The following is a 13,913-nucleotide window of genomic DNA, read 5'->3' as shown; positions in this document are numbered from 1 at the left end:
TGATAGTGGCTAAAACGGATTTCTCTTAGCATAAAATGGGGAAAATAGGAATTACAATTCTCTGCTACATTCCTACATCGTGTCAGGCTGTGGAAAGCTTTATACGAATTATCCAGTCAACATCTCAAATTACATATACAGCATTAGCTTTTCCCTCTTAAGTAGGGATATGGGGAATCACCGCAATTTATATTGTATACCTATAACAAAGTGATTTTGGTTATCAAGATCCAACATTCACCTCTTTCAAGCCATGGAGAATGCATCATGTCAAACCTCAGTCGCCATTGATTTTGAGGCCACTTACTGATCTGGGAAGCTCACTACCATTCTCAAACTTGTGTAGCTCTGATTCAATGGTTTTAAGGATTTCTGTTCCTTTCCCATCCCCAGCCTCAGGCAGATTCACGTGGAAAGACCCCTGTTTAATTGGTTTGTCAGTTCCATTGATCAGGGACTGCTGCTTGATGTAGTTGTAGAGTTGTTGATGAAATGGATGATCCAAGGAATAGCAGTTCTCCATAGCATTCTCTGCATGTCGTGATGATCCAGATCCTTCCTTTTTACAGAAATGTGGAAGAGATGCTAAATCCATTATCTACATTGAAAATGCCCAACAAGAACAGTCCTTAAAAAGCTATGCTTGCTGACTAATGTTAGGAAAAAGAAAACATGATTCTGAGGTTTCTAGAGATCACTAATGAAACATAGTAAAACAGAACATGTAATGATCAGGTTTCCAATACTTCAAGAATCAGGGAGAAAATGTCTTACCTTCAACAGCTCATCTCGCCCATTACCTGGTAAAACCTGAAGTTTTTTTCTAGTCCTCTCTTGCAGTAGAGGCTTGACAACCTGCCAAAGATTCTAAGTTTTATCTGGTGTCTGTAACTCAATGCCAAGGTCACTATAAATATAGTGCTGAATTCATTGTACTTGATACACAAACATGAGAGAGCTTACCTTCCAACACGCTGAAAATATGTATGGAGCATTTACAATATAATATGTTTTTGTTCTCTCTGGATAGTTCAAGTCATCAATACTCGTTATGATTGTCAGCAACTGCAGCGACACAAAAAAGAGGACTCGATAAACGTGACAATGCAACCACTGTGGCAGTACATGAGCTTTTAAAACGCAACTATCCATTATAGCAGTGAAGATTCACAATTATTATATGCTGGTCAGAAGTTTGAAGTAAGATACAATAAGGTTGACCCAGTAAAATTTTCTGCAGCTTCAGCAAAATATGGTTAATTAATGCCATTGATATCTTGATACACAGATATTGGCAAAACATTTAAAGAGAAAAATGAAGATAATTCAAGGAAAGATCGGTGGAGAAAACCAAAAACTTGTAGAATGGTAAGTTATACCTTTATTTGGCTAAGAGCTGACAGCTTCAGACCAGTCATATCCAAAACCTTCACACAGGTGGTTATTGGTCTCCCATATTTTTTTGAAGCAGAAGGCTACAAGAATAAATACAAAAATTGCCACTTAAAACACTCAGAATGCACCAAATCTAATCCTCACGAGAATTACACGGTCTCAATAGTCATTTATTTGAATGTGCAACTAATGCTCACCAGAATTACACGGTCCCGATATTCATTTATTTGAATATGCGACTGAACATAGTAGTGGACCTGTGATGAAATAAGAAATGCAAAACAGTGTTATCGTTTATCATACTTAAAGTCAGAATACTCCAAAACACCTCATTAAGATTTAATTACTAATCTAAATTCAAAGAGCCGTCAGAATGAAAAATCAGGAAGACATTTATCGTGATACTTACAGATGCTTTATCATATGTGCTGAGCCCAACACCAAAAGCAAAGACTGGAAGCCCCTGAAGAAGACAGAATAAGTTAAGGAATTTCTGACAGCATACACTCCTCTAGAAAATGTAAACAAATATTTGGTGCATCATTGAGCAAGATACAGCAGTATCTTAATTGTTCTAAACTAAATAAAAAAACCATAAGCATGATAAATTCAAACATAAAATTAGCACCTCTATTGAGTAACCCGACATTCCTATAAGTTGTGAATCACGCACTGATCTGTACAAATCAGTTGGAACTATAGGTTTCTGTACAAAGAAATAGCATCCAGATCAGACATTTAAGTGTTCAGTGACCACATAATAATTGAAAATTTTACCTAGATTAGCAGCAAGAACCCAGAAGAACTTGATATAGTTGCAAAGCCTTTCCCTAACTACACGAGATATAATGGTTTTCTTCAATCTTGATAGTGTGCATGCATGCAAGGAGTAGGTGGGTGTGGAGGGGGAGGGGGTCTGTGCAATAGTAATATAATATTTATTCCTTGTGGAAAACAAGTTTTTAAGTTTAGCAGTTCAATAATGCCATTATTTGGAACCAAATTAACTATCAGTCTACATTCCATGAAGCAAATTAAGCATGAGTCATCCATTTTGCAAAATGCAACACAAAACTTCAATCAAACAAAAAGCAAAAATTTCTCATTGAACGCACAGCTTAATGAGTCTGACATCACATTGGTCTATTTTCTGGTTTCAATAGCTCTTCTGGTCATGCAAAATTTTATAATTGTTGGTAATAAATGATAAAAAGCTTATGAACAAAGACAAAAGAACCAACAACAATTCTTTAGCTCTAAAGCTGACTATGAGATGAGAATTGATATCAGTCAAAATTTATTTACTTCTAGGCAATTGCCAATGTAACTTTTAATGCCATATTGGCCAACAAAACAAGGAACAAGTCTATATATATATATATATATATATAACTCCCACCTTTAACTAAAACATTAAATCACACAGCCACTCCATCTTCAGACCAAAAAAAAAAAAAAAAAGAAATAGAGGATAAATGAAGTACCTGGTTATAAAAAAACTTACCACTAATATATTGTCAATCTCATTTTGTATCCTCCAATGCAAACAATCAACTAACTAGAGCATCATAAAAGACCAAATCAGCAAATGACTTTAACCATAAGAATATTAAAAATGAAAAATCAACGTATTAATGAAGCCTTTCAACTGAAAAGGGAACTGCAAACCATTTTGTGGGCCTTGGGAACATTCCATTCTCTAGCTTTTAGAAAACGGATCAAAGTTTCAGTTTGACATCCTTGATGAATATTCTACAAAATAAAGAAACAATATGTTAGGCAACACAAAATCAACAACCAGAGGTTTTCCCAATGCGGGTTCCATAAAATGAACATAAAACAAATCAAGAAATTTTCTCTATACTGCAGAACCAAAACACACTCACTGCCTCCCAAGGGTTTACTACAAGGACCACTGCCATCCCTTAAACCAAAGATAAATTAAAATTAATATAAAACACACGTTTTATCTCACATTCCCCACGGCTTTATAAGCACCTAGGATGCAGTGCGGAAATACAATTAAAATGAAAACTAACTCTAATACAACAGATTTAGGATAAAATAAAAAAGATAAATTCTCAATATATTGTATTGGACACTGACAAAGATTGGTCCAAATGAACTTCTTGGTTACAAGCTATTGGAATGAAAAGAGGATTTGTATTTCTTGCTAAAAAGATAAATAATTTGTTTTGGGAAAAGCATAACCGTAACCATGGTTATTGATATTTTAGATGTTGATCTTTCTTTTTTTTTTTTTTTCCCCACTTACAAATTTCAGCATTGGATTCATGACAAATTGAATTTATTGAAAATTGGAAAAGATTTGTGAAAGGTTTTCATATTAAGATGGTTAGCGTGTAGATCCAAAAATTTGGTGTTCCTTTCCCTTATTAACCCAGTCCCTCTCAAAAGTGTTTCTCAAAAACAATAAACTTATGTCTACAAATATTTTGACAAAGAGATTAAGTTACTTTGATGACTGAGCCTAAATTTCTTCAAATTGAAAATAAGAAATTGATACATCAAAAGATTATCCCAAAAAGATTTTATTTTCTTCCAACTGATCAAGAAAAATCCAGAAAATTTATGAATTTATTCGTAATAGATACAAAATTAAAATCAAACACTATCAATCTCAAGAATACAAAGATTTCATAACCCATTCAATTTTCAGAATCCCTGAGGTTATCACTGCTACCTAATGGAGCATCAACCTCTACAAACAAAGAAAATTCTCATATGCATGTATAATTATTGCAATTGCAAACAAGCTTGGCGAAGGAACTTCTACATTTAAAATAATACTTTTGTCATTTAAGGTTAATTTGTTTTTCTGTGTCAGTTTTTCTTTCCAAAGATGCAGCCATAAAACAAGAAAAATGAAAATCAAATTCACATAGTTACTCCCAAATGATTTAGAATTAAGATTCAGTTAATTTAAGTAGGGTGAGCCAGCCATAAATTTGGATTGGTTTGGTTTCCCCATTTTTCAAACAGACCACTTCGGTTAGGATGATCATTTAACCGCTAACCCACCTAGTCTTAAGGACACCCTTGCACAATACCATTGACACTTGAAAAATACTAGCAACACTTTCTTTTACACTATTTTAAACACTTTTCTCTACTATTGGTCTTAATTTTATCTCACATATCTAGAAACCAATTCTATGTGTTAAATAGAGCTTCCTATTAACGCTGATTTAAAAAAAAAAAAAATTCTTCTAGTCAGATCATGTGAAAACTAATAAAACAAAAAATAATTGACAAATACAGATTTCATCCAATGAAAAAACCTTAAATTTATCAAGAAACTAAAATTAATATAGCCAACAAAAGAATTAAGAATCACAAACAAATTCAGAATTAGCAAAACCTAAAAACAAATGCTTTATATAACCTGTAGAATAGGTTTTTGGTAGCATGGGATGAGATTTGGACCAATAATAGAGATTGTTTAAAAGGAGTGCATAAAATTAGCATTGCTAAAATTCCTGTTCACACTTTTGGCAAACTTGATATAAACAGGATGACAACAGTGACCAAGCCACAAAAGCATCTTTCAAAATGCAAAATTCAATCCATAAGTTATTGATAAAAATTCTAAAAACCTTATTCCATAGATGGCTGTCTACTATACATTAGGGTTGAGTTGGACATAATCCAGTACCAAGCTACTAATATTTAATATGATACCAACATAAGTGGTGTTTACGTACCATGCTAAATTCAAGTGATACTACACTTTCTAAACAGAAAGGAGAAGAGCAAAGTTCCAAGATTGCTAATAGTAATAGGCCATTGCAGTCACCCAATTTAAGACATTCAAATGAACTGGAAAAGGAAAACAAGGATGGAGATAGAGAGAACAGTTCTACTTGGCTAAGGAACAAATGTCAAAGTTCCTATGGCATAAGGATTAGGTTCTTTTGGCAAAGCATCAAAGAGATGGCAACGGAAGGATTAGGTTTAAGCTTCTAGCCTAAATAATAAAAAATGACCAGAAAATTACCACTGGGCTAGCGGAAAACAAATATTAAAACTAACAGTCTACTGGAGGAGCATTCTTCTTAATTAATTCCCCATTTTCATAAAGACCACCAACATGTTTTCAATACTACAATAAAAAGCCCTCTGCCACTCATTAGCCAAAGTACAAATAGAAATGCCCGTCAATCCATCTATCACTTGATTATTCATTAAAAATGACCTATTCAGTTGGTTAAATGGCAAAAAAAAAAACTTCAGTTATAAACCTTATTGGAGTTCAGGTATAGACTATAAGGTTTAGACTCTCTTAGTGCTATCCATATTATCAGGAAGGAAATCACGTGTCCAGAGAACCAAATGGCTGTGGAGACTGGCTTGCTAATTCTGCATTAAAGTTGGATGTAGGATGTTAGAAAGCCCTCCAAATGGGCTGCTGGATAGAATATACCAGTATTTCCAAGCTGTTTCTTTACCCATACCATATGGTTAAAATATGATAGCAAACAAAATGATGGTTAAAATATCACAAGAAATTCCAAATTTAATTTTGCAGAAACACAATAAGCAGCCCATCTAGCCATTTCAACCTTAAAAGAATTTCACACCTCAATCTTTTTTCTCTTCTTATTTATTCATTAATCTTGAACTAATCCTTTTACTTGATAACATCCAAGATTCGATACCATTTTTAACCAAAAAACAAAAAGTTCAATTTAAGCAATTTTTTTAACAAAAAAGTACAGGAATAAATGAGTGGATCAGCATCACAGTATGCAGAAGATACCAACAAAACAGCTAAGTACCCATTGACAATGGAAATACGCTTGAAAAACTTCAGACCCAAGTTGAGAAAAATAACAATGAGACTAATGAAACAAAGTAAAAACAAATGTAGAGAACAAAGTAGATACCTGATATGTCGTCTTCAATGGCTCCTCAACTGCCATCACATTTCAAAAAGCAAACAAAATAAAATTGAAAAGCAGTTAATTCAGGCAATATTTATGAAGAAATAGATATGAACATAAACAAAATACATAAAATTAAGTAGAGATCAACCTTGATCCATTAGTGCTTTGAACTGATTGATTGCCTCATCTGGAACAATACCCATTTCTCCTTCCTTCCCCCCCTCTCTCTCTCTCCCTAGCACCAAAGTAAGAAAGAGAAATGCAGGAGTGGCAAATTTAGGTACCCTTTTAGCTTCTCTTGGTTGACTCTCTTTTCACAAGTAGCATACAAAATCTAACAAAGGATTTAGAGAAACAGAGAGATATTAAACCCCAAAAAGAATGGTTATATGAATGGTGTTTACAATAAGAAAACAGGAACAAGAGCAAATCATTCAGATTTTAGAGGTCAAGAAAGGCGGGTCTACCAACAAATTCCATAGTCCACCTAAAAAAAAAAAAAGTTGAAGCTTTTAAAAGGAACTCTCTCTCTCTCTCTCCTCTCTCTCTCTCTCTTTGTCTGGCATTGTGTGCCACATTTTACATAGAAAGTTAGAAAAAACACACCACACATCCGATGATTTTTGTTTTGTAGTGCTTCTCTTTTTTATTTTCTTTTTTATTTTTAATGAAATTATGATAAAAGAAAGCATACAGAACACTAAAAATGAAAAGCTATCCAATAGACCTTGCCAAGGCCAGCTCAACCCCAAAATTAGATGGAAATTAAAGAATTTTTCTTATAGATTAAGTTTATTATAGAATATAATTATAAAATAGAAGATAAAATTTATTTATTAAATATATAAATTTTATATATTTATATTTTATATTTATTATAAATTGAATTTAAATAAAAATTTTTTAAAATTAAATTAAAATTAGATTGATTTCAATTAAAATTTTAATTAATTTTAATTGGGATTGAATTTGATTAGAATCAAATTAAAATTAACTGATTCAGCTTCATATCAAGAATCAAAATTTTTTTATTTAAATAAAAAATTAAACAAATAAATTTAATTAAAATAAAATAAAATAAAATAAATTAAAATTAATATTTTTTATTTTTTTAATTAATATAATTTAAAAATTATTTTTCTCAATAAATTTCAAAGTAATACCAAATAAGCGATTTAAATTAATGTTCTTAATAAAACAAAACCGTTAATTCCGAGCAGATTTCAAACCAAAATCGTGGCCAGGCGTGTCTGAATCCCGTTTGATGATGAGTGAGAAATTTAAATATATATTCTTAATAATAGTCGGTGGTCCTACATTTGCATGTACATCCATTTCTTTCCCTCTCCACCGTCTGACTGACACCATTCAACCACCTTCTTTAACACCAATAATTTCTCTTTCTATTCTCTTCTTCTTTTATTACTAAGTTCACCATTACCATATTTATATTCTAAAATTTATGGGTAAACAAAATATGTGGACGCTCCAGCGTCGCACATCATTTTTTAGGGACTGTATGTATTAAATTTATATAAAAATAAAAATTTTATTAAAATTATTATAATTTTAATAATAATTTATTTTTATCATTAAATTCAGTGTATATATGTTTTTTATTTTTTTGACAAAAAAAAATAAAATATATTTATTTTTTTCAGTAGCAAAAATTGAATTATGAATATAGTCTGACTTAATTTAATGGTAAAAAATATATCATAATAAATTAAGATTTCAATTATCATTCCTCAGGTCCTCTGCTAAAAAAATCAGGACCAAATTCACTTTCCAAATTAATACATTAAGCTGTCCTTTAATATTAAAGTAAATATTGCAACTATTAAGGGCACTATGAAAAAAAAATGTTAATTTTATGGAATTTCTCATTTCCTTAATATAAGAGATTCCACAAAAATTCAATTAAAACTGTGTTTTCAAAGCTCTTATCTTAAGTGATTTTCAATATATATATATAATAAAATAATTTATTTATTATTAAAAAATTGAACTAATGAAGTACGTAATAATCCAATAGTAATGATGAATTCCATCAAAATCTTTGAATTATTGGAAATGTCTCAATAAAATGCCTCAAATTAAACCAACTGCTAAATCAATTATTTTAATTCAAAAATTGTAACAATTCAGCTTTAACACTCTTAAATAATTTTTAGGCCTTAAATCACTGATCTAAAACGATTTAAGTTATTTAGTAGTTGGAGTTAGGATTATATAAATCCTAAATATTTTTTTTTTCTTTTTCTATTGATGTGAGACAATTGCACTGAATTGCAGTGGGTGCAAGCTCCACCCTCTATTTTTCGCAACTTGAAAAAGAAAATAAAAATAAGATGAAGATAGAAGAGGATATAAAAATATGTGTTGGGAATTTTGGTGAGCTGCAAAATTAAATATTAAAAAAAAAATAGAATAAACATAAATTTTTACATGGTTGGATTAAACTTTTACCTAAATTTGCTGATAGTAATATTTTCACTATATGAGAATGACAATTTATAAAGCCACTCACATTAAAGCAATTACCCTCTAAATCCTGAGGGTAAAATATCAAGAGTAAATCCCAGTCTTGCCTACAAGGAGTTCACTTTCTCCCTATTTATATGCAAGGAAAGAAGATTTAGTGCCATCATATTCTCCTTAAATTAATATGTTATTTGATTTTTGTTCCTTTTTTTTTTTTTTTTTATTTTGATCTACTCATATCAATGCCATTTATTTTGGAGCTTTCCTTTTCTTCTTTTACCCAACACTAATAATTCTCCACTTTTTTTTTTTTTTTTTAAAAAAAAACACACACACACAAAACGTTTCATTTGCCTCTACTGCAAATGAAATTTCTTGTTTTAGATAAGATCATCTTACGTAGATATATCATCATCAAATACCTCAAAGGACTCTCCACTGTGTTCTTCCGCCTTTTCTTCTTCTTCACCTTTAACACCTTTGCCAGACCTTGTTGAATGAGGAGATCCTTCACTCTTCTTTGTCAATCAGTGAAATTTGCTTTCTCATCAATCTTCTCCACCATGAAGTGTGATAAGCTGCTTGTTATCGTTTAAATTTTTCTATACAAGTGATCAATGACATCTGTACACAAATATTGCATACTATATTATTGTACTGCTATGAACTTGTCTTTGAACTCGTCCATGAACCTTTGGCTATAATACCTCATGTTGAATTTTTGTGAGCTCCAAAAATAAATACCACATAAAATAAAATAAAAGAGATACAAAATTTTTACATGGTTTGGCCAAATTTTTGCCTATATCCACGAATAGCAATGCTTCTCACTCTATGAGAATAATAATACATACAAAAATTGTAATATCCCTTGAGTAGTCCCACTCAATATTCCACAATATTTTGTGTACCCCTCACATAAAATGAAAAGCAAATATAACCACCTAGTATTTAAGCCACTTACATTGAATTAGGAGTGAGCATTTGGTTCAAACCGAACCGAATTGAATCACTCTATTTCGGTTTGGTTCAGTTCAAACCGATCGGTTTTAATTTTTTATTGATTTTTTAATTTAGACATAATTTTTAAGTTATTTGATCTGATTTTGACATTGATTTGAACCTAATAACTACTAATCAATGAAATTAAATAATATATATATATATAAAATTACATATAATTTATAAATTTCCCATAAAAATAAATCAAATAAAAAATCAATAAAATTATTCGGTTTGGTTCGGTTTAATCGATTTTTTTCTTTTTAAAATCAAACAAAAACGAAATTTTTATAATACAAAACCGAACAAAATCGAATTATTTTAAAAACCAAACAGAATTATCGAATAAGGACAGTTCGGTTCAATTTATTCGATTTGAATCGAATAATGTTCACCCCTATACTGAATCACTCGAGATCCCTAGAGAAAAATACTAAGAGGAAATCTCACTTCTACCCAAAAGGAATTCACATTCTCCCTATTTATATGCAAGGAGAGAAGATCTAGTGTTGTCTTTCTCTCCTTAATTTAATCCATTATTTGATTTTTTTTTTCCTTTTTATTTTGGTTTACTCACATCAATGCCATTTATTTTGGCACTTTCTTTTTTTTGTTTTCAACACTAATAGTGTGTGCATGTTTGTTTCATGAGAAGATATCAAATATGAGATATTTTATACTTTTAGATTTCTTAATTTTGATTTTGATTTTTATTTTTTTATAGAAAAGGAAATATATTTCATTAATTGAAAATATAATATAATAGTAAAGTACAAATCAACATATTATATTTTTGTATAATAGAAATTAACTACTTACACAAAACCAAAACAAAATATTTGGAAAATCCAATAGTGTTGATCGAGCATGTAGGTTGGCTAATAGGTGGATTGGGCATTCCATTCTTTGACTCCATGGTTTTTTTACAAATCCCATAAGATAACCTCCAAATGAATAATCTACATCTTGTGGAGCACTCTTTTTCAAAATAATAATAAAAATAACTCCCCAACAAATACACATAAGAACTCCTCAACTAGGAGGATTAACTCCATTAAAGGAGAGATACACAACAAAACCCCATTAAGGAGATAGTACACACGCTCAACATCTAACAATAATTACATATCTGAAGATTTATTCACTTAAGATCTATCAACAATGATAAATTTGAGAAGATACGCATAAAATATATTTCAAACGCACACTGATCTGAAAGTTATTGGAAAAAATATCCTAGCGAAAGAGGAAGGGGAGGGATTGCCACTAGCAAAAAAAACCTAACTGATTGCCACCTAAAAAGGAGATTGAAAGAAAGAAATGAGTGAGGAGAAGAGAAAAGATGATAAAAGTGAGGGAGGGGAATACAATTGATTTTGTTTGTGTTAACTTTTGATTTAATTACCTCTTATTTTTAATATCTTATTTTTTGAGCTTATTGATTTGTAGTCTCTTGTGTTGTTGATATTATTATTATTATTATTATTATTATTATTATTATTATTATTATTATTATTATTTGCAATTAAGGATTATCTTTTTTTAATTATGAAAAAATGGCTTAAAATCATAGTAATTAAACTCGAACTGAACTGATCAGTTGAACCAATGAACCGATGAACCGGTCTAGATTTATAATTGAACTAGATAAGGAAGCGACCCGACAGTTAAACAAATAAACTGGTGTGACTCGGTTGATCTGGACTGTTCAATTATTCGATAAAATCTCTCTCTCTCTCTCTCTTTTAATTTTTGGTATAGAAAATTAAACTTAAAACCTCATAAAAAAGTCTTTTAAATCAAAATCAATTGAGCTAGCTTTGTAGCTATGTGTTTTTTATTTTAATATATTTATATTTAATATATACTTAATATTTCATAAATATTAAAAAAAAATTATACATTTATAGAATTTTTTATACATTATATTACTTGAATACTTTCATGTAAAATTTAAAAACACTATTAAAATCTATTAAATATAATTAATAAATGTTAAATTTTTATTTTAAATAATTAAAATTTAATTAATTATATTTATTTATATTAATAGGTGTTATATTTAATTAATTTATATATGTAATTAATTTTTAATGACTCAATGATTGAATCATTGACTCACTGGTTGAACCACTGACCCATTTACCTGGTTTCTTTGCCGGGTCAATCTCTGAGCCGGTTTAATAACACTGGTTAAAATCGATCAATCAAAACCAAAACAAATTGAAAAAATATAGTTCATTTTGATTCGATTTTTCTACATAATTCAATTTTATTTGTAAAATTTTCCTTTTTAGTCTTTTAGATATTTCAGTTCAATTCAATTTGAAATTGAATTAACCAATTGCACAGGCTTAACTCTAATCCTTCTTAATTTGATGAATTAGGAAGAGAACATGACCAATTATAAGTCCCATAATTGTATCCATCTATTCCTTTAAGAATTTTATTATCTTTACATTATAAATTAATGTTATGTTTGTATACCAAAATTTGAAATAATGGATTTAGATTTGATTTTAATTAGTATAATTTATTGTTAAATTGTGGATTTCAAATAAAATCATTTTATTTATTAAGAATTCTTTTAAAGTGAATAAATGATCTTTAACTTAATAATACTAAAATCTCTCTGGAACTTTGAAAGCCAATTGTACTAAAATAAAATATTTTAAAGTGAACTTCAAATATCACCCATTTTATAAAGCATTTTAAATTCACACTCAAATACAATATTCTCCATATTTATAAGTCTAATATAAACTCATGATTTTAATTGATTAAAAAAATTTATAATTTTATTGAATTCAAATATCATATTTTAAATTTTTCATCCAAATACCAGGCAAAAGAATTTAAAATTATGAGATTTATATTTGATGAGATGTAGTTTTATTCAATTTATGAAATTGGATTTATCTTAAGCTTATGAATGAGAATAAATAAATTTATTTAAGCGTAAATTGGAAATGCTTATATATATATATATTCATTTTCCGTCCAAAAAAAAAAATATTTTTTTTTTTTTACATATATATATATATATATATGATATTTTTTTTTGAGGTGAAAAAAAAAAAAAAAAAAAAAATATATATATATATATATATATATATATATATATATATATATATATATATATATATATATATATATATAAAATTAAAGTTGAGTCTTAAAAGTGATTTTATAAGAGTGAGCCACTTAACTTAATAGAGGCTTAAAAAATTATCATGTGGCATTATTTCCTTTTGTATCTTTATTTTTTATATAAAAAATTAGTGTATCACACTAAATATCAACTTTTTATTTCACACAAAAATATTTTTTTATTAAAATTTTCAGTTATATTATAAAAAATAAGCTTATCATATCAAATATCAACTTTTTTTTTTCAATGTTCTCAAATCTTAACTACTAAAATATTATCTCTTATAAAAAAATAATAATCATCTAATATTAAAGTTCTTAAATTTATAATTTCATTAATTATAACACTCTTTTCATCACACACACATATATGATTTTATGAAAGTGTGCCACTTAGCTTAATAAGATGCTTAAAAAATAGCCATGTGATATCATTTTTTTTAATCTTTATTATTGTATTTTTATATAAAAATTTAACTTATCATATTCAATATCAATTTTTTTAAAAATTTTTTTCAAATTTTAACAACTAAAATTATATTTCATACAAAAAATACTAATTATCTAAAATTATTTTTACTACATCTTTTTATAATATATATATATAGAGAGAGAGAGAGGGGCTAGATTAAAAAAGGTAAATTATTTTTAAAATTTTATTAATATATATTTAAATAATTATTCAATAAAAAATTATTTTTAAATCCATTTCTTATATTTAAAGTTTAAGAATTTTAATAATGATATTTCAAAAATCTTCATATGGCATATGTATTTTTTTTCTACTTTATTTATCATTTATTAGTAAAATTACAATGTAAACTAATTTAAAAAGTAATGAAAAATAATACATTAATTAACTTTTTTATTTATTAACACTGAAAATAAAATTATAATTAATTAATTTTTTTTGTTATGAACAAAATGTTATAATATAATTACAAAAATATAAAATATAAAAAATATATATTAAAA

The 13,913-nt window shown here is 28.4% G+C and overlaps 1 protein-coding gene across 2 annotated transcripts; it reads right to left on the bottom strand.

Annotated features, from left to right (window-relative positions):
* Window positions 1-6,844, bottom strand: LOC110649896 (SEC14 cytosolic factor). Of its 2 annotated transcripts, XM_021804639.2 has the most exons (12): window positions 6,451-6,844; window positions 6,303-6,331; window positions 5,658-5,775; window positions 3,064-3,147; window positions 2,900-2,953; window positions 2,024-2,101; window positions 1,805-1,858; window positions 1,593-1,652; window positions 1,380-1,475; window positions 964-1,065; window positions 775-855; window positions 1-598 (listed from the first exon to the last, which is right to left on the bottom strand). In XM_021804639.2, the coding sequence occupies exons 4-12, from the start codon at window positions 3,064-3,066 to the stop codon at window positions 278-280; spliced, it is 849 nt and encodes a 282-aa protein (XP_021660331.1). In that variant the 5' UTR covers window positions 3,067-3,147; window positions 5,658-5,775; window positions 6,303-6,331; window positions 6,451-6,844; the 3' UTR covers window positions 1-277. The 2 variants fall into 2 exon arrangements, with proteins under 2 accessions (XP_021660331.1, XP_021660330.1); XM_021804638.2 differs by lacking the exon at window positions 5,658-5,775.
* Between the last annotated feature and the right edge of the window lie 7,069 nt (window positions 6,845-13,913).

The sequence above is a fragment of the Hevea brasiliensis genome, chromosome 3 (assembly GCF_030052815.1).
Source record: "Hevea brasiliensis isolate MT/VB/25A 57/8 chromosome 3, ASM3005281v1, whole genome shotgun sequence".
NCBI classification, from domain to species: domain Eukaryota; kingdom Viridiplantae; phylum Streptophyta; class Magnoliopsida; order Malpighiales; family Euphorbiaceae; genus Hevea; species Hevea brasiliensis.
The sequence above is the reverse complement of the archived record's forward strand: the minus strand, read 5'-3'. Positions and strand labels throughout refer to the sequence as shown.